Genomic DNA, 27,690 nt, shown 5'->3' with positions numbered 1-27,690 from the left:
ATTAATGCAATATTCATAAATAAGGCAGACAGTTAAGTACCAGCTTAAAATAGACACTGTCCTCAGATCTATTTCAAAGCCATTAAAAGCAAGCATGACAGCAGGAATCCAAATATGCAGTTTACATATGTATTTATACTATTGAGATTGCTCAAGGAGATGTTATAAATCAGCAAGCAAGCAATGGAAGTAGGAAGAAAGCTTCTTGGACTATGACAAGCAACGATTATTATAAAACCTGAAATTAGAAAAACAAAATATCAAGTTGATATAAGAATATCTTGCGGGCTCCCACTGGCTCTTAAAGAGGCACAAGGAGGCAAAAACGCTATTAAATAAGCAACGTCACACATTTATTCAACTTAAGTGTGTCTAAGCAGTGTCAAACTTGGTTGTGCATGCTGTGAATTGTTTGCAACTAGCAACGTTTCTTTACTATTACTGTGATAAAAAGCATGTGCTGTGTTTGAGCTCTTCCTACAGTCATATGCCAAACATTTTTAATGTTTATTTAGAATGAATATGGAAGCAAGGTTTTCAACATGCCATTAGCAAATGCATGTTTCTCCTTTTCCCTCCCTCCCGAGATCAATTTCCTTTTTATTCATTCTTGCTATAAAGCTTGGCTGAACTAAATTGATTGAAGGCTGATTTGAGTTTGCCTAGAAAGACACACAGAACCAGATACAGAACTGATAACAGGTTTTCCTGTTGCATAAAACCTGATATTTTTAAATGACATAGCAGTTTATACAGAGTTAAAATACTAAATTATGTAAATTTTTATTTTTATTTTTAATTTTTTTTTCTGTACCAGAAAGCAGAAGTATTTGCACTGTGGAAAAGGGAATTATTATTACAATCATTAAACCATATGAACCATAACTAACTATGTAAATCTTATTCCAGCAGATTCTTACCTGGGTAAGAACTGAAAAAGCGGTAAAAGAGATGAGACAAATAGAGAAAAATTGTGGAAAATTAAAATAAAGTTGAGACTGTGAAACAAGGAATCAATACTGAGCATTAATCCAGAATTCATATTTGGATGTTATAATAAACAGTATGCTTATCTAGAAAAGCCTTATCTGGAGGAAAATTCCTTCTGTATGGAGCTTCTGCTTTCGCAGTCTATTGGGTGCAAAAATAAGGTTTGTAATTTTCTTTTTTTATTTACAATGTGAGGTGGTCTGAAGAAGCCTACAGAATTTATAAAAAGTAGGTTGCAGCTAGAACTTTCTATCTAAAGAGACAGCAAGGGTGGAAAGTAGCTAAATCCACCACCATTGCTGTGAAAGAAAGTGAAAGAAAGTGTGCAAAAGCATTAATATTCTTACTCAGCTATGAATGCAGTGAGGGCCATCCAACAGTTGTGTGGGTGTGGTAAGAAGAAGGATTGATTTCTGAAGTAGAAAATGTTATTTTTTCAGAAGCCAGATCTAAATTCAAAATGTCAAACTCAAAATTGCACAGTATTAAACAATTATTTCTCTACTTTTAAAAATAAGCTAGAAATTCAGCTGGCATAGCTCAACTGAAATCAATGCAGCAGCATTGATCTCTGCAGGCCAAGGAGCTGGGTTTGAGTTAAATACCTGAATGTGAGTGAATGATGAACTCTTGAGGAGAAACATACTACAGTGTCTCTGGATGAGACTGGTGGAAAAGGTTGGTAATGGATGAGAATCACCTGTGAAGCTGGAAAGCCTTTGGAAGTAAACCATTTCTACTTGGAAATGCTGAACTACCCTAAGGGACAATTATTTTGATACATTTTAATAGTTGAGATGCTAGTTAGTTCCCTGGCTGTATCACATTTTTGTTAGTAAAACAAGCCTGAAGATTTAAAACTGACAGGCAATTTAAAAGATTTAAAAGATTTAAAGATTTAAAACTGGCAAGACAATACTGTTGGAGCAAACTCAGTTGGAGGTACAGCCCCTGCAGGACCATAAGCAGGACTTCCAAGATAGGAGGTGATGGGATTGTGCCAAACATCTTGCTTTCATTGCTACTAAAAGTAAGGTTTAGGTTTTGTGACCATGAAAAGAAGAAAAATAGAAAAAACCCCCAAAACATGTGACTCACTCCAACTGAAGCAAGCACATTTATCTGAGCCCTGAGACAACACGAAGCAATAACTCAGAGTGATATGTTAACTCCAAGGCTCACTGCTCTGAATCATCCCAGTACTGCCCCAATGATAGAAAAGTGATAAACATCTCCCGTATATCACAGTTTCTGAGATAAGTACTGGAGTTTCTGCTGTTCCATCCAGTTTTGATCTGGGTTTCGTTTGAGAGCGAATATCCTACAGGGATAAAAGGACAACCTAAAGAACCTGAAGGTGACCAAGTCCACGGGACCTGATGGGATTCACCCATGGCTCCTGGTGGGTGGAAGTTGCAACTGGTGGGTGAAGTGGCAAAGCAAAGCCACTGTCCATCATATTTAAAAAGTCATGGCAGTCTGGTGAAGTTTCCCCTGACTGGAAAAGGAGAAACATAACCCCCATTTTCAGAAACGGAAAAAAAGAAGACACAGGGAACTATAGCCCAGTCAGTCGCACCTCTGTGCCTGGCAAGCTCATGGAGCAGCTACTCCTGAAGGCTCTTTTAAGGCAAGCAGGTAACAAAGGGGTGATTGGTGACAGCCAAGGTGGCTTTACTAAGGGAAGGTCCTGCCTGACTAATTTGGTGGCCTTTTACGATGGGAACATATCCGCAATGGACAAAGGCAGAGAAATAGATGTCATCTACCTAGACCTATGCAAAGCATTCAACACTGTCCCACACAGCATTCTGATCTCTATACTGGAATGATACAGATTCAATGGATGGGCCACTCACTAGATGAGGAACTGGAAGGATGGTCACACCCACAGAGTTGTGATCAATGGCTCAGTGTCCAAATGGAGATGTGTGACGAGTTGTGCTCCTCACAGGTCAGTACTCAGACCAGTGCTGTTTAACATCTTTGTCAGTGACATGGGCAGTGGAATCGAATGCATGCTCAGCAAGTTTGCTGATGACACCAAACTGTGTGGTGAAATCAACACACAGGAGGGAAGGGATGGCATCCAGACGGACCTTGACAGGCTTGAGAAGTGGGCTCGTGCAAACTGCATGAAGTTCAACAAGGCCAAGGGCAAGAGTTGTACCTGGGCTGAGGCAATCCCATGCACAAATACAGGTTGCAAGGAGATAGGTTTGAAGGCAGCCCTGAGGAGAAGGAATTGGTGTTGGTGTGGTGGTGGATCAGAAGCTCAACATAAGCCATCCATATGTGCTTGCAGCCCAGAAAGCCAACCCTGTCCTGGGCTGCATCAAAAGAAGCACAGACAGCCCATTGAGGGAGGTGATTCTCCCCCTCTGCTCTGCTCTTGTGAGACCCCACCTGGAGTGCTGTGTCCAGTTCTGGAGTCCCCAATCTAAGAAGGACACAGAGCTCCTGGAACGTGTCCAGAGGAGAGCCCCAAAATGATCAGAAGGCTGGAGCACCTCCACTATGAAGCCAGGCTGAAGAAGTTGGGGTTGTTCAGCCTGGAGAAGAGGAAGCTAAGAGGTGACCTTATAGCAACCTTCCAATATCTGAAGGGGGTCTATAATAAATCTGGGGTTGGGCTTTTTACATGGGTGGTGAGACACAGGAACAGGTTGCTTAAGGAATTTGTGGCTGCTCCCTCCCTGGAAATGTTCAAGGCCAGGTTGGATGGGGCCTTGAGCAACCTGGTCTAGTGGAAGTGTCCCTGCCCATGCAGGGGGGTTGGAATGATCTTTAAGGTCCCTCCCAACCTCATCCATTTTATGATTCTCAGTTTCTACAAAAGAAGAATGAAAAAGAACCTTATATAGTAATTTCCAGGCATGAGGAATTTGTTACTATTGAATCAAGGCAAGAGTTACATAATGTCTCTAGGAAAAATACATACCCTTCTGCATAGCTGATCAGTCCACCAGATGCCAGAGTTGTGGGTATTTAATTGTGAAAATGTTCTTACTGTGACTATGAAAAATATAATATTAAGCTAACATCTCTCTTGCAAGGGAGTTTTGAAGTGCAAGTAGAAAACATTGCATGGTCGGGAAACTCTTCTTCACAGGTTATTAGAGGTCTATTGGAAGGCAAAAGCTATTTCCCAGGGGAGATGGAAAACATTGCATGTTACTCACATCAGCTGAGGAGCTATATGATTCTTCTTGACCTTGACTCAGAAAAATAAAGCACTTAAACACTGAGGCAGTGTTTGGATTTGCCCAAGGTCGTGGCATGGGGAGACGCAAGAAATGACAAATTATTATCTCTACAGCAGTCTGTACATAACATTTTTTTCCATCGAGAGAGGAATTTGCTTTAAAAGTAAAGGCCAATGCTTCAAGAAGCAGATGAGTCAAAGGAAGAAAAGGAGTTTCTCATGTTTGATGCAGCTGCTGAGTTCCAAAGGGGAAGAAGAATTAGATTGCCTCCAAGTGCTTGAAACACCCTGTAGGGATTTTAATTTTGTATTTGGATTCTCTGAAAGATCAATATTTAATGGAATGGTACTGCAATGCTCAATTTATAGCACACTGTATCACACTATATTGATTCTTACTGTTGTACTGCTACAATCAATTAAAATAAGCTGCTATCTTTTATTTGTTTTAGAAACAATAAAATATTTTTAATTATAAACCAGCTTTTTCCTCAAGCCTCTTCAACTGACACAATTCAAAGTGATCAGAAAGCCTGTCTTCAGATGCAGAGGAATATAAGCCTTTCCTTTCATAAGATTTCTTTTGAAATGGCATTTAAAAAACCCACGACATTTTAAAAAGCTTTTCCTGTGAAATATGCAACATAGAAATGCATTATTGCATTGAGCTATAGACCAGATTTATCCTTTCTAATTTGGGATAACTGTGAACTCCACTCAAGTTGTTTCTTCATTTCTTTGTAAATATTCAGAAACACCCAATGAAACCTTTATATCCTCTCTATCCTCTTAGATCTGCATAGGTCTCTGAAAAATGTAGGCTTATATTTAAGCAGGTGTCTGAAATGTACAGAAAACTTGTTAATAGAATATAACCACTAAAAGGTGATACATCCACACCTAATGAAATCAGCGAGTGGGAAAAATTACTTTGTGCCAGGAACCTTAACAGACCCTCACAATATATGTTTTCTTAGACTTGGAAGACGAAGTGAATTTTTGAGCAACATTTCATTTAACCCATATTTGAATGAGCTCTGTATCTACTTCTAACCAAGGTGCAGACAAAAATCTACATATGGCATTAGGATTTTCTTTTCTGTTCCATGTTTAGTTAATTGTTTTCAAGCTCATCTGCTGTGCAGTGGTTCCTACAACAGAGCTAAATTAAAGAAATCTCAGATGCACAGTTCAATCTGATGGTTGTTTCTCCACTTCTGTAACATAATTAAGAGTGGGTTTACAGTCTACTCTTTCCTTCTGGCTTGTTAAGTAAGATGCTTTATTTATTTTTTTTTTTCTTTCTGTTGCATCTTTTGCATAAAAAAAAGGAAAGAAAAAAAAAGCCTGCTTCTAGTTGGATTTTTACATTTCCTCTCCCTCCTATTTCTCCAACCAACAGAAGCCTCTGTGCAGTGATTCTGCTTCCTGATACAAACATCCCTTGCTTTTAGCTCAGCTCCACCAAAATCCCTGAACCCTTTCACTGGGTTTACCCCACTACTATCCAGCACAAACCACAAGAGAGATTCTGGGGATTAAAAGAGCTTCATGTACACTTTCATTTACTCTAACCCAAAACTATGAGTAGGAGTTGAGGGGGTCTGCAAGGGATCTAGCTCAGTTTGTGTGCTGGTTGCCTCGAGACACCCTCTGTGCAGAAACTCCAGGATAGAAGACTTGGGTATGAAAGCTGCTGAAGAAACAAGTGGACTTCTTTGCTTCCTGTAGAGAGAGGCAGAGGCCACAATTATGTCTGAGTCACTAGGAGGATATAAAGACCCATGAAGGTGCATTTTGCACTTTTATTTTGGTCTCAGTTATCTCACGTCTCACTGTTACTGCTTAGTTCATGTCGCAAGCTATTTCAGACTGCAAGCCAAGTGTCTTTCACTGTCATATATAAAGAAACACTTTTACAAAGTTAAGAAGCACATTAACAGTGGTTTTAGGGTTCCTTCCATTTATGGGGTGGCTTGTGACCTCACTTGTATGTTACCAATAAGCAAGGAGAGACATAGGAAGGAGAACATAATTCTGACTGCAGCCTACTTGCTGCACAGTGCATGCTGCTGTCCTGAGCTCCATCTCTACCTGCCCCATCAAGCACTCCTTTTGTTCACATGGTGAAGGGGACAATTTTTTTAATGTGTGAATGATGCCCAGTCCTCAGGTCTGTGCAATGCCTGCTGAACTGAATGGAAGAAAACAATATTATTTTGTAGCAAGAATGTTCTGTGCCATGTCCTACGATAAATTTATCAGAAAGGCAATTTTTCCTCCACACCTAGGAATGGCTGCATTTCCACTTATGGGGGTGCATCTCCTAGCAGTTTCTTTCCCATAATACCAACTTGGCTAATTTTTATCCCAGGGGAAAATAAGAGCCCTTAAAAATTCCTGGCTGATTTCCTGTCACAAAGCTGAAAAGCCTGCAATTGTAGCACATTCTCTACCAGAGTCCCTCAGAAGGAGAGGCAATGTTTTATTCTTTCAGCATCTGCTTTCTCTCCATGAACTAAATTAAAGAGCACGTTGTGCATGGGCTTCCAGTGGCTGAGCCAGGCTTTGGTCATTGTGAAATCTACTTTGCCATTACTGTTCTAGGAGTGTTGGCCTCACACACCAGCAGTGGGCCACTGTGACGCACAGAATGAACAAGATCCTGCTGTGTCCAGCATGCGATGCCTTGACATTACTTCCTTGCTTGTTATCCAGGTTTTAAATGGTCTGTTGGATAGTTCAAATAGCTTTTTTTTTTCTTCAGGACTTTATGACATGAGGTCATCACGTTCAGCTTAAGAACGTGCTGAATTCTTTGGGTACTAAATAACAACTTATTCTGGTGCAACCGAAGGACATAGCAAAACATTTGAGGGTTTGGATGTAAAATATGAACACACACATTCAAGTTGTAGCTGTTAAACCCTTGAATCAACCTGTTTTTTCTTGAAGCCACTGTTATTTGCTACAAAAAGATGCACCGAGCCAGGGGGCCTATTTTGGAAGTTCTCCTTGTGGGTCAGGGCTCTGCTTTGAAACCCATGCAGATGAACAAAAAGCAGCAAGTGCTCTTGCAAGTACGCTAGCCTGCTCTGCCCCCTCTTCCCATCCATATGGGATGTTGTGCTGAGCAGCAGGCTGTGAGTAGGAGGCAGCTTCAGGCTGCTTGGCCAGTGCATGCTGCTCAATCAATTATGTTTCATCCTCCTCAAATGGATGGCAGAGGGCCAGATGGCTCCTCGACATGGGAGGACCACTCTGAATATGACATTTAGTTCTGTTTGAAATTTTTGTGGTGCTATATAATTAGGACTACAACTCTTTAGCAGTGAAAATTAACCTACATACAGGCAGATATGATTTACAGAGTGCCATACTGATGTGTGGAGAAGTTGTCAAAGAGTTGTTCTTTTGTTCTATCCTTAAAAAGAGATAAGATCACACTCTGACTATCGTCTAACTGGGGCTTTAACAAGTATGTGGTATTCTCATGCTTGAAGGTTGTTTTGCTATTCATATTTATTTTTCATAATTTTGGCAAGAACAAATAATTTGCTTAAAAAGTAAACAATTAAATATTCCAAATGGGGTATGAAATGTATACCTCACTGATATGACCTGTTGTTCCTGTTTTGGGTTATTCATACCCACTAACTTCAGGCACTTAAGGTAAGAGTATAGCTCTCCACATAATCAATGGTTACAGGTAAATGTCTCCAGAGTGTGATTTGGATAATTCAGTTTTAAGAATAACTGCAGATTTCCGAGACACCACTCATTAGGAGCCTTCAGACTCTGCTCATGAATAAAGAATTCAAAATTTAGCTTGTTAATCAAGAGAATGCAAGAAAGAAATGTTCTTGACTATGAAAAGTTTCAGTGGAAAAACCTTCAGTACAGAAAGCAAGGCATGTAGTATCTGTATCTTCATATCATGCTAACAGTACAATAGGTTAGAAGAAAAGTAAAATAATTATCTTACAGGAAAAATACTTTTTAAAAAGCAGGAAAAAGAAACTCAGAAAGCATGCCAAACAAGCTTTTATGTCTTCTTGGGAATGACTAAGAGGAAGAGACAGAATGGAAATAAGCCCAGCATTGTGGCTCACAGCTGCAGCTTCCATATTTTCAGAGTTCTGAAGTCTAGCATAAATCTAAGTTACAACAGAGTTTTGCAGAAAACCCTGTAGAACACAAATGCTTGCCTATAACCTTATATCTTCATAAACATCTTATTTTTCCATTACCCAAAAAGTTTTATGCACCCTGTCTGTTTCTCTCTGAGACAGGTGAAAAAGCAGCCTGAGGCTGATTTAATGTACGAATGGGATTCAGTCCCTTTTGACTGCCACAGTATAGTTGCTGGGATACTATTTTCTAAGAAGGACTTGTCCCCATCGTCTATGACTGTTTTGCTAAACTGTAATGGCTCTGCAGCACATATTGTCTTTCTGACTGAATTGATACCTCATTTCATTGTGGATAAGCCATGGTGAGCATTAACATCATGGGCTAACGATGCCATCAAATGAGACTTGGCATGCTGAGACCAAGACAGGTGGCACTGTGGAATAAATGAACTCATTATTCTCTAGGCATTCAACAGGGAAAACAATCACATGAGCAAACTTCGCAGAAGAAAAGACCACTGCCAGCAAGAAAGCTCCTATCCCTCAGAAAGATCCTCTTGAATTATTTCTGACAATAAAAGCTTGGGTTGCTTTGTGTGAAACCCAGGATCTCTGGATGTCAGTGTGGATTTTACTGACTTCATTTTGGCTATTGTCTCCATACTGACAGGTCAATGCACACTCCACGTCTCCATGAGGGCAAAGGTGTTTACTGTTCAACAGCTAAAATCACGAAGTAAAACTGTCTAAGAAAGCCTCTATATATTGAAGTTTAGTTAGGGGCAACTTGAGCTCTCAGTATCATATTACTTTATAACGCCCTGATACTTTGCTGCTATTAATACATGAACATTACCCAGACAATTCTGATTTAGTTGGTATATAACCCTACTGTAAAAGAAAGGCCTATGTAAAGGAAAAACAAACATGGAAATCAGGCGGTCAACTGAAGGCCCCAGGAATTCAACTGCAGAGCCATACAGTCCTCATACTCCAAGGTGTAGTACATATATCTGATCCCAAAACTCCTATTTCACCTTAGCAGACATATTCAAAAAGTCTTTCACTAGTGACAGCGTTTCAGGCTGATGGAATGAGAAAAGCTGGAGCTATTAAATCCCCTTCTCCACAAATGCTTTGTGACCTAACACCACCACACACCACCACAACAATTATTCTCCATGCAATAGTGCTAAACGCTAGTAATTTTTCAGCACCACTATTCATGACTGGAATGATTACATCTATTCCTTTCCTCAGCCCATAGGCTGAGCTTATGCAAACATTTGTTGAACCAATAATTAAATTCAGAATGAATAAATCAGCAGCTATTACAGTGTCTCTGGATCTGCATATTTGGGGGCTTTTCTCTTCCCTGAATAAAAAAGTAGTGGGAGCCACCAGGAGCATGGCAGAGACTGGAAAGTTGCAAAGGTGGAAACTGCAATGGAAAGATCTCATAATATCATTGGTGCTAGTTATCAGTCAGTTGCACCAATGGAAAGCTGGAATAAGATCATTTAAAAGAGTTTGGTATGCAGCGTCAAGAACTTAAAGCGTGGGCACAGTATTGAGATGATGCAAGAACCTACAGCAAGTTTCATGGGGTACAAATCATTTTAGCAACACTTAGAAACTAAGACATTAAAAATACAAACTGCTATCATCTACTTTTGATGTAGTGACATTTATAAAGAAATGAAATAAAATTAGCAAGTTATTTTCACGTGCCTATAATTTTTAAACTTGAGCTTTCTAGTACAGTTTGACATAATAACTTTACAGAACGAATGACAACCTCTTTTCTTTCACCCTCCTCTAGCTTCCCCAAAAATACATACCCAACCAAAAAATGCCCAATCAATTTAGTTCAGCATCTTGATGTGTGCTATCAAGGCTACTACATATAAATCTCAGCTGAGGAGCCAGAGCTGTCAGAAGCCCGGGTGTGTCCAAATAGCAAAATAAACCTACCGCAAGTGACAATCCAGAACAGTGATGAGACACAACACATACAAGGAGGACATAGAAGGAAAAAATAAAAATTAAAACATCCACACACAAACATTATTAAAAACCATGGAGAAATGACCTTTTTTACAGTAGTACATTCATTAACAATTTGCCTCCCTTAGGAGGAATCTAATTCTCCCAGTGGCTCTCAGTGGAGTTGTATTCTCTACTTCAAACAGAAAGCATTGCCTGCAATGGAAACAGGCTTCAAGACTAAAAGCCTAATCTTATTTTCAACTCCATCTCCCACTTCACCTCAACTATATTTGCTCATAATCTATACTAAACTAGATGTTTAGAATATACTAACTGTTCAAAAACAATTTCTTGTTTGAAGTTTTTTTCAGCAAAGTGGACATTTTGAAGCACAAATATTTTAACAGAGACAAAAAAATTCCTGTTTGTATACTACCTACTGAGCTGAGTATCTGTCTCAAAAGATATCTTTAACTATATCAGGCTTTATGGGTCTATAATGATTTGGCATGGGTGCCCTGGTCAGCATGAGTAAGTACATGTAGGTCAGAAAATCCTCTTTGACAAAGATGACTAAAGTGGAAACTGTTTTCAGAAACTGATACTTGCAGTTTACCAAATACTACTCTCTTTCCAGTTTTGTGTATCTAGGGAACTAGGATCTTGCAGGATGCCAAGTACCTATCAATTGATATTATGCACTCTCAGCTGAAGGCAGAAGGTAATCAGTACTTGCAGGTCCAGGCCTATCAATGATTGAACTAAGCAATTTTTTGTTGTTGGTTTTTTTTTACAAAATTTTGTTGCCCTTTATAATGCTATTAGATTTACACCTTGTAAATCTAGATACATCTTGCTCTTCCTCTTCATTTAACTTTAAAATCTGCTTCTTCAAAGAGCTAAAAGGCTTGTTTTCCCATTTATACTTTATGCCAGAGCCTATAAGGTGGTTCAATTCTTTTAGTTGAAATATTCTACATGCAGCTATATTATACTATATCAGGTTCAGCACATAAAATTTGCACTTCAAATTCAAGAGTAAGTGACAAGAACTTAAAAGTGGTACACTGTCAAACTGCTATGTATGAATTCAAGGGCCTTATTTCAGTGGCCTGTTTTTTAAATCCCAGACAGTGAAGAGGAATTTTGGCTAGAGAGTTGCTGGTGCATCCACTAATTAAAGGTCTGGCATTTACATCAAGTGAGAATCTATTCTCCTTAGATTTAACTGTGCACAATCCCAAAATATTTGGGCAAAAGTATGTTTGCATAACTCTACAGGATATTTTGAATGTAATCATCTTAAAATAGCTATCTGTGCAACATTTCATAGCTTGAGCTCCCTTTATAGGCAAGAGACCTGTGATTCAGCTTTTGATTAAATTTTCCCCTGAAGAAAATACAAAGGAAACTCAGTATCAATTACATAAAGTAATTTTGTGTTTAAAATATTTCTTTTCCAAGAATATGTGGTCATTTATCCAGGTCCTAATGGATATAATTAAAAACACTTAATAATATATTGTAAATGCAACAAAGATCTTACATGATACGGAACAAATTCCACATAAATATCAATCAACAAATTATTTTTCTACAACAAAGTAGAAGGTTTGTTACCATAGTTAGAACATTACAAACATAACAAAGAAATTTTCCACAAGCATAATCGAATATATCTTCCAAAGTATTGATGTTTCAATGAGAGAAGTTGGCTAACAGTAGCCTAGGGCAACCCAACAACTGATGATCTGAATTTCCATGCATTGCTGAGAGTGAAATATCTCACAATTACTTAATATTAATAGTGCATAACAAAGTATATAAATCTAATACAGGGAATCTACGAATGCTAAACTGTAGTGCTTAAAGAGAAGGGTTTTGTTTCATATTCATCATGCAGAGAAAACAATATCATCATTAGATCTTTCTCAAGGGAGAACTCACAATTTCTGCTCTGTTTCTTTTGAGCTTTGCCTCACTAATCTTCCTAACCTTGGAACAGCTGCAGGTACATTAGTTATTTTTTGTGCTGACGAGGCAGTTTTCAGGTGTGAACTTGTTTTGAGTCATTGTCTTGCACTTTAGTACATCATAGTACTTCAAGCATCTTCTCTCCAGGTGGAACCATGGTTGAAGCTGTGCACCAGGACACTACCTGAAGTGCTACACTTGAAATGCAAGGATATCCAGCTGTTCACTCTCTGTGGTTGGGTAGGACTCTGTTAGTTGTGGTAAGGCAACTTATGGGAATCACTTATGTGATTCAGTTGCAGCTAGCCATCAAACTTTTCAGTCTTCCTCATCCACTCTCCTGATTTTGCTTTTCCCCTCTCATGTGCCTGGAGAAGCTCATCTGTTCCAGGGCTGGCTGAGGAGCTTCATTGGTGGCTGCTCCATCACTGTATGGTGGCATCTCACTCCTTGCTATGGACTGACTGCTCTCTGGGCTTCAGGTACTGTGCTCTAGGCTTTGCTTCTTGGATTCTGTTCTCAACAGCCAGCCATAGTCCTTGGGTTCCCAGCTTCAGCCTGTAATTTTAATCAACCTGCCTTCAGCCCACCTTTCTTATACAATAGATTCCAACTTGTGGAAGGAACTGCTCATTCCTGATCATATTTTTATCCTCTCTCTTTCAGCTGGAAAAGTGCTCCTGGACTGCTCTGGCCCAACCTTACCAGGGGTCTTGGGAGCACAGACTCGATCATGCAATATCTTCACAATTATTGGCTCCAACATAAGAGGTTTTGCAAAGTAATTCTCAAAATCTCTTTAGTAGTTACTGTTTGAAAAATACAGTTGTTTTATCTTCTTAGCTTAGGAAATCTGGCAATGCAGAAAGGACACATGGATAATTATCATTTCTTTCCCCATTCTTCTGTTTATTCTCAACAGTTTGCTCCAGGAAGGGCAATACTAAAAGCCTGTTAAAAAAAGCTTTATTTTCTTTCAGGAACACATTAGTCAAGTCTGTGGCCCCGAGGATTAGGTCCTGCAACCTACTGTTTCTCTTGCATAAAGCAGATATGAAGAACAAGTTTTTTGTCCTTATGAAAATGTTCCTGCTCAAAGAGCATTATGCTAATCTCTTCCTCCAAGTTACTCATTTGACTTACAGCTACAACTACAGCCTGTTATCTTTAACCTCCTCCTCTCCAGTACAAAATAAATTATCTCAAAAGCATTGTGCTGAACATCCCTGTTTTCTTCCTTTTTGGCCATGTTTCCTTGCTTCCTTCTGTGCTGTTGCTTTCTTCCCTTCTGAACTTTTGCTTTTGTATAAAAAGAGATTTAGAGTTCAGAGCTACTTTTATTTATCACTTACGCTCAGAAATACTGCCAGAAAGATACACAAACACCGTATGACATCCTGGTCAGAGTCGTAAAGAACAACAGTGAAAATTGCTCATGTTTGCTTCACTTCTGTGACAACCAAGATGCTCTCAATAAACCTGCCCCATCCACATGACTCATTATACACCTGGTTTTCTATTTTTTTTTTTTTCCCAGAGCAAGGAAATTGGTTGACTGCTTTATCAGTGGTGCCTCAACCAGCTTCATCTTTTGTAATACCACAAGGAAGATGCTGCCAATGAGTCCCCTCTACACAAAGTCTCTACTGAGGCAAAAAGCAGAACTTTTGGTAGATATATCAAACCTTCAAATGCAACTGAAGTTCAAGAAAAGGAGAGGTACTTTACCTGGTCTTTCATGCTTTTTCCTAAATCTTTAACATCTTTCATGTTAATAGCATTCTTCCCTCCCTTCTCCTTTCCCTTCTTCTTGTTCTTCTTTTTGAACAAACACTTCTTACAGAGACAAAAGCAGCAGGTAAGGATTAATAGGACTGCAACTATGGCTATAGCTATTAAGGCCCAAGGTGGCACTGGAAGAGAAAAAGAAAGACACACAAAAAGAAGGTGGTAAGTTGTTAGTAGGGTTAAGTGTAGAAGCAAGTACATTTCTTTCATAGCTAAGCCTTTTCTGATGAAAATGCCTTGCAGAAATACCTGAAATTCTTTCTAAAATATACTGTAATCATTTGTGTATTTCTCCCAAATGATCATTTGCATACACAATGCCAGTTTAAGACATCTATCTATTTACATGCTTGCTGACACATATCAAACTCACTTGTGGCTATTTTGATTAATCAACCATGTGAAAACAGTATGTCCAAAACATTCACTCTGCAAATCTGTAAAATGCTTGGCACATTCAGACAATTACTTGCTTCTTTCTTTAATCATCTTCCTAACCCACCTGGCATTGTGGTGGAATCAGGTGGAACTGATTGGGAATTTCCCTTTTGCAGGATGCCATCTGATCCAAGCTGTCAGTTTTAATCAACAGCCTTTCTCCTCTGCCCACACCTGAGCTTAACAAACTCTAAAGACTCCTTGCAACAGAGGCAGGTAAAGGTCACCAGTAAAGACTGACCTTTTGTCCTTACTGGTCATTGTGCCCTAACACTAGCAAAATTTCAGTACGTAGCTATGTTCTCACCTATACTTTCCTACAAAGAAAAGCATATATTCCATTTAGTCATTGAGTCCAGGGGGCTGGACAAGGCTGAAACATTAATAAATAACAAAGAACAATTACTATAATAAAACGGTCTTGTTAAAGATCAGAATTTTTGGAAAAAAGGGATTAAGATGATACTTAAATACAAGTACTTCCGAAGGGAATTGTCCTCATACAGAGCAGCTTTAATGACCACTGATTCTCACATTTAGCCAGAGCACCTGACAAAACTTTAAATCTTAGGAACTGTCAATTTTTATGTGCATCTTGACGTGCACTCAGTCTATCAAGTCTGCAAGATACTTTTCAGAGCTCTAGCTAATGGCCTCCAATATGATACAGAATAAAACCAAATACTGAATCAGATTTGCTATGTTGATGGCAGAGAATCACAAAATGGAATGTATATATATATATAAATATATATATATATAAATAGAGAAAAAAATAACTGCTTAAAGGACCTAAGTAGAGTGTGAGGCATGGTCACAGGGACTTCCAGTACAAATGAGCAGTTCAGGAGGAGAACAAAGCACCTACACACTCCCTAATCTAAATTGATTGACCATTTTTTCTAACTTTTATTCAAACATCCTTGGTGACATAGAAAAACAATACAGGAGAACAGTTAAACAATAATTTCTGTAATACTTTTTTGCCTCCAAACGTTCACTAAATGCTAAAAAAGGGAAGCTGTACCATATGTAGAACAAATGAGAACTGATTACTAAACAAATGAATGTTAAAAGATGAACAGGGAACAGATTAACAGATGTTTATAGGATGCGTTTTACGGAGTCAGCAGCAGCAATTCTGCAGTTAAAGTTGCATTAGATCTGCATTTATCACAACTTAAAATCTGTATTTCATGCATTACTGATTTCGTTTTGTCTTCAAATCTGGCATGGAGACACTTCCTAGCTCAACTGGCGTTCCTACAATTTTTTAGGTTTTTCATCATCCATCACTCTCAAATGTAAAACCATCACCTTTCCCAAGCAATGTGTGCTCTCCTCAAATTCTAAACTTCATATGTATATTTGGTCTGTTAGACACTTCTAGCATCTGAAATGCTATTTATGTAACACTATGCTTTGTATCCAAGCTAATCTACAGGAGTGGGGACACAAGAAATGCAGGTAAGCTGGGAGAAGCAAGGAACTGAGGAGACAGGGAATGTGTTAATGGGATGTATGCACATGCATCCTACAGATAAAAAATCTTGTCTAGGAAGTCAAATCAGGTGCCTTTGTGCTGGAACTACTGTGTAAAGTGACACTGGAACTGCTGCTTTGGTTGTCTGGAGCACAAACAATGCAGGGTGCCTTGAGGAGTATTTGAAACTCCTGCAGATACCTCGGTGTCTTTTTCATAATGCACGGTCGGCTCTCATCTGTTTGTAATTTAATTTCATCCAATAGCTCGTGTGATGCAATTAAATTATAATCAAATTAATATGATACACCAAGAACTGTACAAAATTCCTTATTTATCTCTTCAAAGAAAATATGCTCTGTTTTTGTTAAACAAGGCATAAGCAATAAAGGACATTTCCAAAACAACTTCCAACATTCAATTCTGAAAAAGCAAAAAGGGAGAATTTTTTTCCCAATAAAAGTATACTATCTCTGTCAAGGGGATGGCACATCTGAACATTGCCATTGACAGAAATAAATGTTAGATTTAAGGTAAGTGAAACATACATTAATCACTAGCTTTGAATTAAGTTTATTTCCTTTCAAAAACATTATTTAAATAATTTTCCATGTTAATGATTTTACATAATATAAACAAGATTTTCCAAAATTACTCTGGACTTTGGGAGTTTTTCATCCCCAGTTCATGATGTTGCTGGAGAACTTGAATTACAGGAAATGGTAAGTAATTAAAAACTAGTTTTCTATGAAGTCATCTCAAGGTGGACATGCCAGAATGAAATGATTTAAGACATTACTCACTTCAGAAGACTCAAGGATACAGCCTTAATTTTCTTAGTCTTTTAACCAATTGAGAACTATAGCTATAAAAACCATATTGATAGTATATGAACTTTATTTTGCACAGTGTCTCACTTTGGTGATTCATAATGATTAATTCCACTTGGAAGTGACACACAATTAATACAAGATTTTAAAATAATTTAATTTTCCAGTGCTTAAATGGAAAACAAAGGGATTCTACAGTTTCAAGACTACCTCCATCTATAATAAACCGGTTTGATCCTGCTCAGTCATGCAGTTTGAAACTTCAGGTGGCCTTTGGACGTGATCCCTTGAACAAAAGACCTCTGTGGCAGATGAGGTGACATGAAAAATGTAGATCCTGACCAAGTGATTGAGGTGCCAGGGAACCAGAAGCTTCTTGTACAACTTGTCTTACCCGGTGCTTGCACAAGGGGGTGCTTTGAAACAAGCAATACTCTCCTAGGTGGTCAAGGAAAAACTATTGGTCTTATTTTTGTGTAACCTTTCTAGTATTTCAATGCTATTTAATTCGTTCTGTTCCTGTGGGCAAATACCGTATACTTAATTTGGAGATGCTGTCACAAATTGCTAAGTAATTTGGTGATTCTACAAGGGTCTTAAAGACAAATCTGTAGGAGGGGATCTGCTGAGTAGCACAGTCAGTAAGATTGTGAATTAGTCTTATTGATCCAATCCAAACAGGGTATGCTCACTCAGAAATGCAGGAATGAAGCCTTATCTGTAAAAAAAATAGTGGGGAGAAAAAGAAACGCATGGCTTACTCCTGAGCAACAGAAGGGCACTGCAAAGAGTAAGCTCTAGGATTGTTTTGATAACTGAGGCCATTGCAGTACTGATTTTGTATCCTTCACTCATGCTGAACATCAATCAGACATGGATGCAACTAAAGCAGTTTGTGAGCTCTCTGTCGCTTCCTTCTGCCAATGCCAGGCCAGGGTTGTGTGTGCATCGTGGGTCATTTGATGCATTTGTAGCATTTCACAAATACAGCAGCTGCAATGTTACTCATAGATCATTTCAGTTTGGGAGTGCATACGAGGCACATCTCCAGATCACATCCATATACTGTGCTTGGACTCGTTATGTATGCAACCTGGGAGAGCACGATAGATGGAATGGGAAAACATGCTCCCAGAGCTCATCTAACAGTGCTCCAACTGCAAAAGGCACTTGGCCCCCAGGAGCAAACATAAACCAAAACATTACCCCCACAAGGTTTGCAATGCAGGGCTGCCTCCTCAGGACCCATTGCTTCGCTCCACTGATCCGATTCTACTGCCGTGTGCTAAATGTAGCTTGTTTCCCAACCTGTCATTAAACCTTATCCTACTTAATATGCTGGATTCAAAGAAAAGCATGTATTATGATTTACTCAATTGAAGAGTTACAAACTGTGTCCTCTATGTCTTTACTTGGCCATCCACAAAACGCTGGGAGAAATACAGGCCTTGGGTCTACAGCTGACATTCCCGTTGGCCGACCTAAAATTATCAAATGCCTCAGAGGACATCTGACCCCAGAAGAAGGACAGCAAGAGAGAAGTCACAAAACGTGTAACATTATTGAAGTGCTACAGTCTGTAAAAGAAAATAAAATCCTTCATCCTAATAATGTTCTTCCCTTTCTGTGTACAACGTCAGAAGGAAACTTCATCAACTTAGAACACAAAGAGGGGGAAGGTGAAGGAAGAACTGAAGAGAGGAGCTGACTTAAGAAGTGAAGACTTCCATACCAAAAATGCTGTCCACCACCAACTCCCAAATAATCAGCCCTTTTTAAACTGTGACAAAGGACTATCAGATGATGGCAGCTTCCATACTATTTTGCAAAGGAGGCCCATGGCATGTTGGAATTAATAAATGTTAATAATACCTGTTTCAGAAGGAGCATGATACTTAACAGGAAGCTGCAGCTGCCACATAGATATATGTGAAGCTCATTGCATTAATCTAAAGCTCTGGTAGCTTAAACATGAGAGCAGTGGCAGTTTTCATTTACTAAACCATAGTTTTATCTAAGCCTTTTGCATATAGAACTTTTAATCAGAAAGCAAACCCCATATATAACCATATTCAGACTTTCTGTATAGATACTCTCCAGGGGCCATGTTTTGGGTATCTGTTTGATTTTCATTAGAAATTACTTAGAGAAAAAGAAAATGTACAGAGAGCAAGGATCCAGATAATACCACTACTGGCAGCAGAAGGAATACAAAGGTGAACACTTCAAAGAACAGCAAATGTTGATACATGGCAAAAAGTCTTGTAACAGAGGAAGATAAAAACTGTAAATGCAAACCTCCAAATACTGATGGTTTAAATCCTAGCCTTCAGGCTTATACATACCTTTCCAACCCAAACACTCTTATATATAATTTCTTTTTTTAATAACAGGTTTGCAAATTATTATTTTCATTTTCTTACATTTACCACAGATTTTTTATATGGTTCAAGCTAATGATGCCACCTTTGACCCACCACGAGAAGGAACCATTACTAAATATCTGAATGAATACTCTAATGCTGACATTCCCTCCCACTTTCTCTATTTCTTCAGTATATGCAGTTGCAATAAGCCTATCTCTATGAATAGTTTACGGAAGTTACTGAAGCTTTAGCTGAGCTAAGACATGAGTGTTCTTGACAGTGAAAGTTCCCCACATGCAAAACAGTCTGTGAAAATGTGCTGATCAGATGGGCTTCACTCACTGAATATAGTCCTGCCTACAGCTTCTTTATTAAACAGTATAATGCAAAGTTATGCAAGCTTCATATGACTTTGTATCCCAGTCTCTGCAAATAAACCAACATGAAATGTAGCAGTAATCATAGAATAACAGAATAATTTGAGTTGGACAGTACCTCTAAAGGTCATCTAGTCCAACCCCCCTGCAATAAGCAGGGACATCCTCAACCAGATCAGGTTGATCAGAGCCTTATCAAGACTCACCCTGAATATCTCCAGGTATACTTCCTCAACTACATCCCTGGGCAGCCTGTTCCAATTTTTCCACTGCCCTAATGGTAAAGAATTTTTTCATAACATCCAATCTAAATCTACTCTTCTCTAATTTAAAACCATTGCCCCTCATTCTGTCCTAGATATGGTTACAAATTTAGTGGAGGTGAAGGTCCTTCCTGTGGTCCCTGGTGCCTGGCTGCCCTTCCCAGCAGTACCATGCTTTTGCTGCCTCTTCTCACTGTCTCACAACTCCCAGCCCTTCTGTCTGCACCTGTCCTGCTCCCTTTTCCCATGAAATACAGCCTTGTCTTCCACTGCCCTCCATGAAAGAATGATACTCCCCCACTTGGCATGCAACAGCTCAGAGGAGGAACCAGCAATTCATCTCCCTATTGCACAGCCTGTTCCTTGTGAAAGACCACAATGCTGGCCAGGATGACAAATAAAACAGACTTCCCCTTCTGCTAAAACCTCTGTCTCACTACAGAAAACAGTGCAGGAAAAGGAAAGACTTTGTAGGAAAATGCTTTCTAATCAAGTAGATAGTATTTTCAGACTGATGCTTCCTCTCAGTTCATATATCTGCTGCCATGAAGCTTTTAAAATAAAATAAATGAATTCTGGCTCTAGATAATTGCCAGAGAAAGCAGTGGGCACACTGAGCAGCTGGGAAAGATGAAGAAAGCTGGAGCCTCCAATCAAACTTGGAAGCCAGACATGTTTGCTGAAGGCTTTCCAAAAACTGTATGTACCAACAGCAGCTGAGGTGAAATAGTTTCCTGAGAAGGAACAAAACCCACGGGACTAATACTCAGCTCTGACAAACAAATCTGCAGAAGCTTGTGGTGACTGCTTTCCATCATGTGGACACTTGTATTTTGTGGTTAAAACAGATTTCACTTTACCTGTGACATATTCAATATATTGCACTTGAAACTTCAATTGGTAGTCTGAAGGAAACAAAACAGTGAGAAAAAACAACCTCGAGTAATTCCCTCTGACTTGGAACTGGAATTTTCCTAGGGACAAAATACTCCAGTCATACTGATTCTGGGACTCAGAAATCAAGAAGATAGGCTCAAAAGTAATGAAATTAATGGAAGAAAAAAATTATGCCCATATATATATTTGATTTTCTTAGCTGATTTAATTAATTGTATACAAAGAACACTGCTTTTGTTTTATCTTCTTTCTGAGTTTTTCAATATTTGGAAATGTTTTTGTTTGTTTGTTTGTTTGTTTTACATTTTCAAGGTTTTCTCTGCAAATATTAAGACTAGGTTTTTATTTCAAAATAGGAATCACATTTCTTGAGTACTCGAGTTAGTCATGCACTGTACATGTTGAATGTTTTAAGTTCCAAAACTAGGTAAAAACTGCATTGCCAAGGAAGGACAAGTGAATTTGGCACATTTTAAAAAATACTATGCAGCAGAAAAGTCCTCTAAGAAAACAGAACTGATTTGTGATTTCTGACAAGATGAACTTTTAGAAACTATGTCTGTAAGCCTGTGAAAACATTCATAACCTGTTTTTTAGTTTACACATAACATAATCTGTTAATACACACAAACTTAACACAGACTGCTATTAGACAATGGCCTAAGATCTAAAGGAGTACAGCCATTATTAAAAGAATTAACAACCAACTTTCAAGAGCCTTTTGGACTGGATATACTTGGATGTGTGGGCTTTCCAACAAATATCAGGGTGATTAAAGTCACCCATGAGCACTAAAGAGTGATCTAGTGGCTATTTCCAGTTGACTGTAGAAGGCCTCATCAGCATCTTCTTCTTGGGTTCTACTATAGTAGACACCCACAACAGTTTCACTCCCATTTGCATGACCCTTAATTCTTACCCACAAGCTTTCAACCCCTTCTACCTCTCCCTCTGGGTGGAACTCAGGACATTCCAGTTGCTCCTGCACATAAAGAGCAACACCACTGCCTCACCTTTTTAGTCTCTCCTTCCTAAATAACGCAGAGCCATCCTTGACAACATTCCAGTCACGGGAGCTGTGCGACTGCAATTACATCATAGCCACGCAACCCAGTGCAGATCTCCAGCTCCTCCTGCTTTTTTCCCCATATTCCATGCATTTCAGAGAGGGAGTCAAGTAATTAGTTTTCACTTTTGGTATTTGACCATTTCCAGACACTTAGCTGGCTATAAGTGACAATGTGTGACATCAGTGCCAAGCATGCAACTGAGGCATTCCAGGTACCAGCATCAGGCCCCCCAAGGCTGTAATCTCACTGGAATCTCAGCTACTGCAGCACCAGGGGTCTTGCTCAGCCCTTAGGGCACCTTCTTGGATATTAGGAAGAAATTCTTTACAGAGAGGGTGATCAGGCATTGGGATGGGCTGCCCAGGGAGGTGGTGGATTCTCCACCCCTGGAGGTTTTTAAGAAGAGACTGATGTGGCACTCAGTGCCTAGGTCTGGAAACCACAGTGGCAGTGGATCAAGGGTTGGACTTGATGATCTCAGAGGTCCTTTCCAACTTGGATGATTCTGTGATTCTGTATGTGGGCAGTAACTGCTCACAAAAGCAGCCATTTCTTTTTGTGACAGGAATCTATCTTTAAAAGCATATTTCTTTTGCTGAGCAATAGTGTATACTCCATGGAATCATCTGAATATCTGTATTTCTTGATCAGTTATTTTAAATGTACTGATAAAACTTGGAACAAGATTATTTCATTAAATATTATCATTATTAATAGACACTCATTTGTGTGTGGGTAGTGCCTCAAGGCAGCAACTCAGAAGAAATGCCTCACCAGTTTAGACATTGCACACAGCTGAATTTAAAACAGCAGTCTTGCCTAGGAGACTTTACAGCATAAGGTCTCACGGCTGTGGGGGGTACGTGGCCATCTGAGTCTACCTGATTGCTCACAAGAGCTGTGCCCTTGCCCAACCATCAGTCTGTGAGAGCGCACTGGGCTCGTACACTACCAGATCCAGTCTGTCCGAGCATGTAGCTTAGTGCTACCAAGTGCCCAGCCATCCCAGTGCTGAGATGGAATGAGTGACACTCCCATGGCACATCTCACCTCTGCCTGTATGAGCACCACAAAAGGTAACTCCCCTTGCTCCTTTCTCACCAAGCCAAACTTCCCAAGAAAGCATCACTGGCATGCATGTGCACAAGAGCTTTTACAGTTTTCTGCTCTGTTCTGACAACCCACGGCTCTTGCTATGAAGAGGTGTATCAGAGCATGTTATAAAGACACACGTTTGTGGAATCTGTATGTTATTAGACAGTCACATGGTCAATGCAGAAAACAGACATTTATTTATTGACTGTATACAATTCAAATGCCTTGGACTAAATGTTTTCACCTGTTATTAAAAAAAAAAAAATAAAAGCAGGTTTTAACCTTTCTCTTATTAAGCATTTAGATTTATCTGGAAAGAGTGAAGAAAAGAATCTAAATATGGGTTGTGCCCTTGCCTAGTATTTTGACCTCCTTTATTCTGCAAGAAGCTATCAAAGGTGCAACCAGGTATCAGTAGTGGCCTTTGTAGGAAAAAAATCTATTTTCAACATAAGGTTAAAAGCCATGTTGCTCTACTTTTTTCAGAAGCTCATTTTGTAGCACTATTACGATGAGGATGATGATTCATTATTAACTTCTGCCTTTTTGCACCATTCCTGACTAGCTTACTATAAACGTTGTAATAGTCATTAACTTTGTTGCAGAAGCCACTGCCAAAGTGATAAATTGATATGGTTTACATTAGCTACCAGCCTAAAAGCATCATTTGACCTCATTAATAGATCTAATAAAATCTGAAGTTACACTCACTAAGAAGAAAGACTGCCCTTTTTAGGACTAGAACTCAGGCTTTTTTCTGGTCCCTATGAAAAAAAAAAGTTTAATTTTTTTTCCACTAAGGTAAGGTCACAATTCTCTCCAAAGTGCTCTGTGCAAATGCTAGGCATTTTAGTTTTCCCTACTTCTTGCTCAGTCTGGAAGAAGTTAAAACTGCTCCTAAGTGATATTACAAGTTACCCACAGAAGCCCAGGGAAACTGTGTTTCTTGGAAAAGTGGTCAATTTGCTGAAGGAACCAAGAACACAAACTGCATATACATGTCTGGAACGCCATGGTTATGATGATGAAATCTGTATCAAAATTATATGTTTGTTGTACAGATGTAGCTCTTCAGGTCTGTGGAAAGACTACATTTGATCTTTTAAACCAGATTTCCAACATACTACCCACAAATTGCTTCTCATCCTTCATTCTTCATTTCAGTAAGCTACAGACACACTCCTCACTGTTGCTGTGCTTCCACTTTACCTAACTAGCAATGTTAAAAGTTACTAATTTAGCATGCCTGAAATATGTTTTCCTTCATGTTTTGCTTCAGCCTTCTGCTAATTAGCCTGAATGAATATTTTACATGAGCTCTAGTCAGGTCCTATATTCAGCTAGGCCATGAGCTGTAAACCAAAGTTGATAGTTTTAGATTAGGGGATAATGTGAATTTGAAAGAATCCTGGAGAGGACTGTTTTACAAGCACACATATCATCCTGAAGGACAGAACAAAAGCAGGCAGTTTGTCTTGATGCTTTCTTTGTCTTGTTAAGTTTTATTTGCTATTACAAAATCTACTACAATTGGTTTGTCTCTTAAGACAGCAACTCTCCCTAAAAATCTCATCTAGTATTTTTATCCCCATTTTTTAAAACCTGACAGAAAGCAGAGTTAAAGTATGACTTTAAAAGCTTTGGGACAAAGAGAGGGACCATGAAAAAGAAGCCTTTCTTAATCAACTTCCATATTTCATTTGTTGATTGTTGCTTTTTCTAAAATTTAGTAAAATTGTGAATGAGAACCAGAACTCTCTTCTCTTCTATAATTTTGACCTATAGTTTGAATTATTTCATACAAAATGGCATGACTTCAGCATGCCCTGTAAGTGTTGTCATATATTAAAGCTTTTGGCTTGATGAAGGAATTTAATTTAAGTTTCTCCATTTCCTGGAGAAACACTCCAACTTCCAGATTAATACATAAAAAGTAGCAAGCTATGCTAGCATCATAGTATCAGAAGACCCAGCCTTGTTCCACTCCTACTTCATTCCCAAAAAGAAGACAGTAGGCCTTCTTCTTTTCTTCTTTTCTTTCATCCTTTGTTGTTAATTGGAGAGGGGAACCAATCTGCTGTTCCAAGGCATGTGCTAAGGGTTTCAGATGAACCCCTCCATTTTAAACCTCCACATCTGGCTGCTGGACAGACAACCTTGGAGGCTTTTCACCATGCAGAGACTCGCTGGCTCCCACCTGCACCGAGTCTGAAGTGTGGCCAAGTAATCCTGAACACAGGTTGCATCTTTTCCCAAATTATGTCACTCATTTTTCCTGGTTATGACAGAGAGACTCTCTCTTGGTACCAGAGCCCACTTCAATTATCTGCAGTAGGCATCAGTTTTTATTTACACTGCCCAAATGACAACCAGAAACATTCTAGGCACTTGCATCCATTATGGAATCTAATTGTACAAGCTCAGCTCACAGAAAAAGCATCCTTTTCTTCCATCTCCTTCCGTCAATCATCTATTGCCACTGAGTGCACTCAGAACAGATTGATCTTACAGGTACCTGCAGGCCAGACTTTCTCCACTAAGTGAAGCATTTTTGTAAGGGCATATTGAAAACTGAGTGCTGAAATATCAGCAGGTTCTTCTGTTCAATGGGAAAAGAACAGGAAACAGAAACCCACACCAGCTCTGAAAATCAATTATTAGACATCCTTGTTTGACTTTGCTGCAGTAAATCGTCATTAGGGTCTGACTTAAAAGGTCTGTACTAGACTTGGACCTACAATCCTCTAGTTAACACCATACCATGTTACTTACTTTTTATCTTTGAATTGCTTCCTGAATGATGAGTTGCTAATTTGTATGGTCAGAAGAAAAGATTAATTTTATTTTAAAGATGGAAAGTCAAGAAAGGCTGGCCTGTGACTTGCTCTCAGGATCAGAGTGTCACGCTGTAATATTTTGCTCTACTATTTACAGTTAAACATAGCAGCTGCTCTATGTGGACACATCTTCTATTGCTACTTAAAAACACTGCATCCCCTTGTTGCTCAAAAAAGCATCTTACTTATTAAAATAATTTAATTAAAACCCATTCTTCTCACTGGATTAATTTCATTGCTACTGATTAAAGACATTAAAAAAATCATAAACCTTAAAATTAAAATTGCACAGCAGAGTTCTTGCTTCTGTCCCTGTACAAATACAATCAAACCTGAAGTGATTAACCCCAAGTTTGGCCAGAATAGATAAAGCAAAAAATAAAAGGGAATGCCATTAACTAAGCATAGGAAAAATAATCTCTTCAGGAATTAGAAGTCAGGATTAAAGGCTCATTCTGCTAAAATCAATGGCCACAGTCCCAGTGAGGGCCAGATGACTTTTGTCCAGTGAGGATCCTGCCCCTGGTTCCCAATCCCTCTTGCAAGTACTCTGTCACTAAGCAAAGAAGAAGCTGTGCTCTTGCCTCATGAGAACTTGCAATAGCTAATTGACAATTCTTTCAAACCTGTAGCATCATCAGTAATGAACAATTAATCAAATGAGTTAAGCTCAGAACAGAAAAGGGAGAGACAACAAAAGAAAATGGACTCCGTGAAGCATAAAGGAATAAAAATGAAAAGATCATAAAATAAAAAAAAGCATTGAGGATTGAAGAGCAATCAATAAAGCCCAAGGCTTGCAAGGATTTTATTGGAAAATAACAACACTAGAGCAATTTAAATAAGTAGAAATGGAATTCTCAGAAAGATTTATTTAAGAGTGAATAAATTCTCCACTGTAATTTCCTTTTTTTCCCTTGCATTATTGTCTACTTCGCTTTCAGCATATAGTGCTACATGACAATAACAACACATTGACTTCTAAGGTATGTATGTCCTTCCATAGTGATTACCTGGCAAGGAACAGGTTAACACATTTAAATGAATGCCACTGAGATGGTGGTTTGTTACTGGCTGAAAGTGCCTCAAACCAGTAATACACAGTAGTAATACACAGATGCAACCTTGCATCTGCAGTCTAATTAAAACTAATCTAATAAAATATGGTGCTTCTGCACTGCAGAGAACACACAGAATTCCTTTTAAAGTTGAAAAGAGCTTCCAAGAGCCAGCCTGTCTGACATTTGACTTTATTTAGAACCATTTTAATAGTAGGTGAGTAATCTGCAAATAAATTCTTGGTAGCTGCTTTGGAACAGAAGCAGAAGCAGTGATAATGTGTCCACAGATACATTACAACAGTAACAGAGGCCACATTAACAGAGAGAGATAATGTGCTTGCATTAAAAAAATGATTGGAAAAAAGAAAAAAGCTTGAAGCTGTAAGTTATCCTTCCATCTCACTTATTAAGGCAGAAACTAACTATTAAAAAAACTAAACACTCTTGCAGATGTGTTAAGATGCGAGTTCTCCACAGCAAAATCAGGCTTGATCAAAACCTTGTTATGGAATTTCTTTTAAAAAAAATCTTATTATATAATCCCTTTTTATTCCTGGCAAATAAATGTTCCAGAGACATTGTCTTCAGAATGAAAACAGTGCTCTCAGTTCAAATTCTGCCATAAGTGATTCTAGCAGTGAGTGTTAAATGGCCATGAGGTAATAAAATAATGTGTTTAAGCCTCTACCTAGTACATAGTCTACAAACTGTGAGACCAATTTAGAAGAATAAATCCCTGTGGTTTATGTTTTTTCTTTCCCTCTAAAATTCAGGTAAGAAATTAATGTTAGAAAACTGTCTTAAAATGCTGTAATCAGTAATTCTCAGAAGAAAGAAGGTCAAAAAAGGACAAGTCTTGATGAAAAGTTAATCACAACAGACTTCCATGAGGTG

At 38.7% G+C, this 27,690-nt stretch overlaps 1 protein-coding gene across 1 annotated transcript in view; it reads right to left on the bottom strand.

Moving 5' to 3' along the window:
- The window catches only part of SYT1 (synaptotagmin 1), a 252,111-nt gene that overhangs the window by 86,454 nt on the left and 137,967 nt on the right, over positions 1-27,690 (bottom strand). The window contains exon 4 of the mRNA XM_008502538.2: positions 14,020-14,204. Within this exon, the coding sequence (XP_008500760.1) occupies positions 14,020-14,204 (185 nt within the window). The remainder of the gene's footprint in view (positions 1-14,019; positions 14,205-27,690) is intronic.

This window comes from Calypte anna, chromosome 1, assembly GCF_003957555.1.
Source record: "Calypte anna isolate BGI_N300 chromosome 1, bCalAnn1_v1.p, whole genome shotgun sequence".
NCBI classification, from domain to species: Eukaryota; Metazoa; Chordata; class Aves; order Apodiformes; family Trochilidae; genus Calypte; species Calypte anna.
The sequence above is the reverse complement of the archived record's forward strand: the minus strand, read 5'-3'. Positions and strand labels throughout refer to the sequence as shown.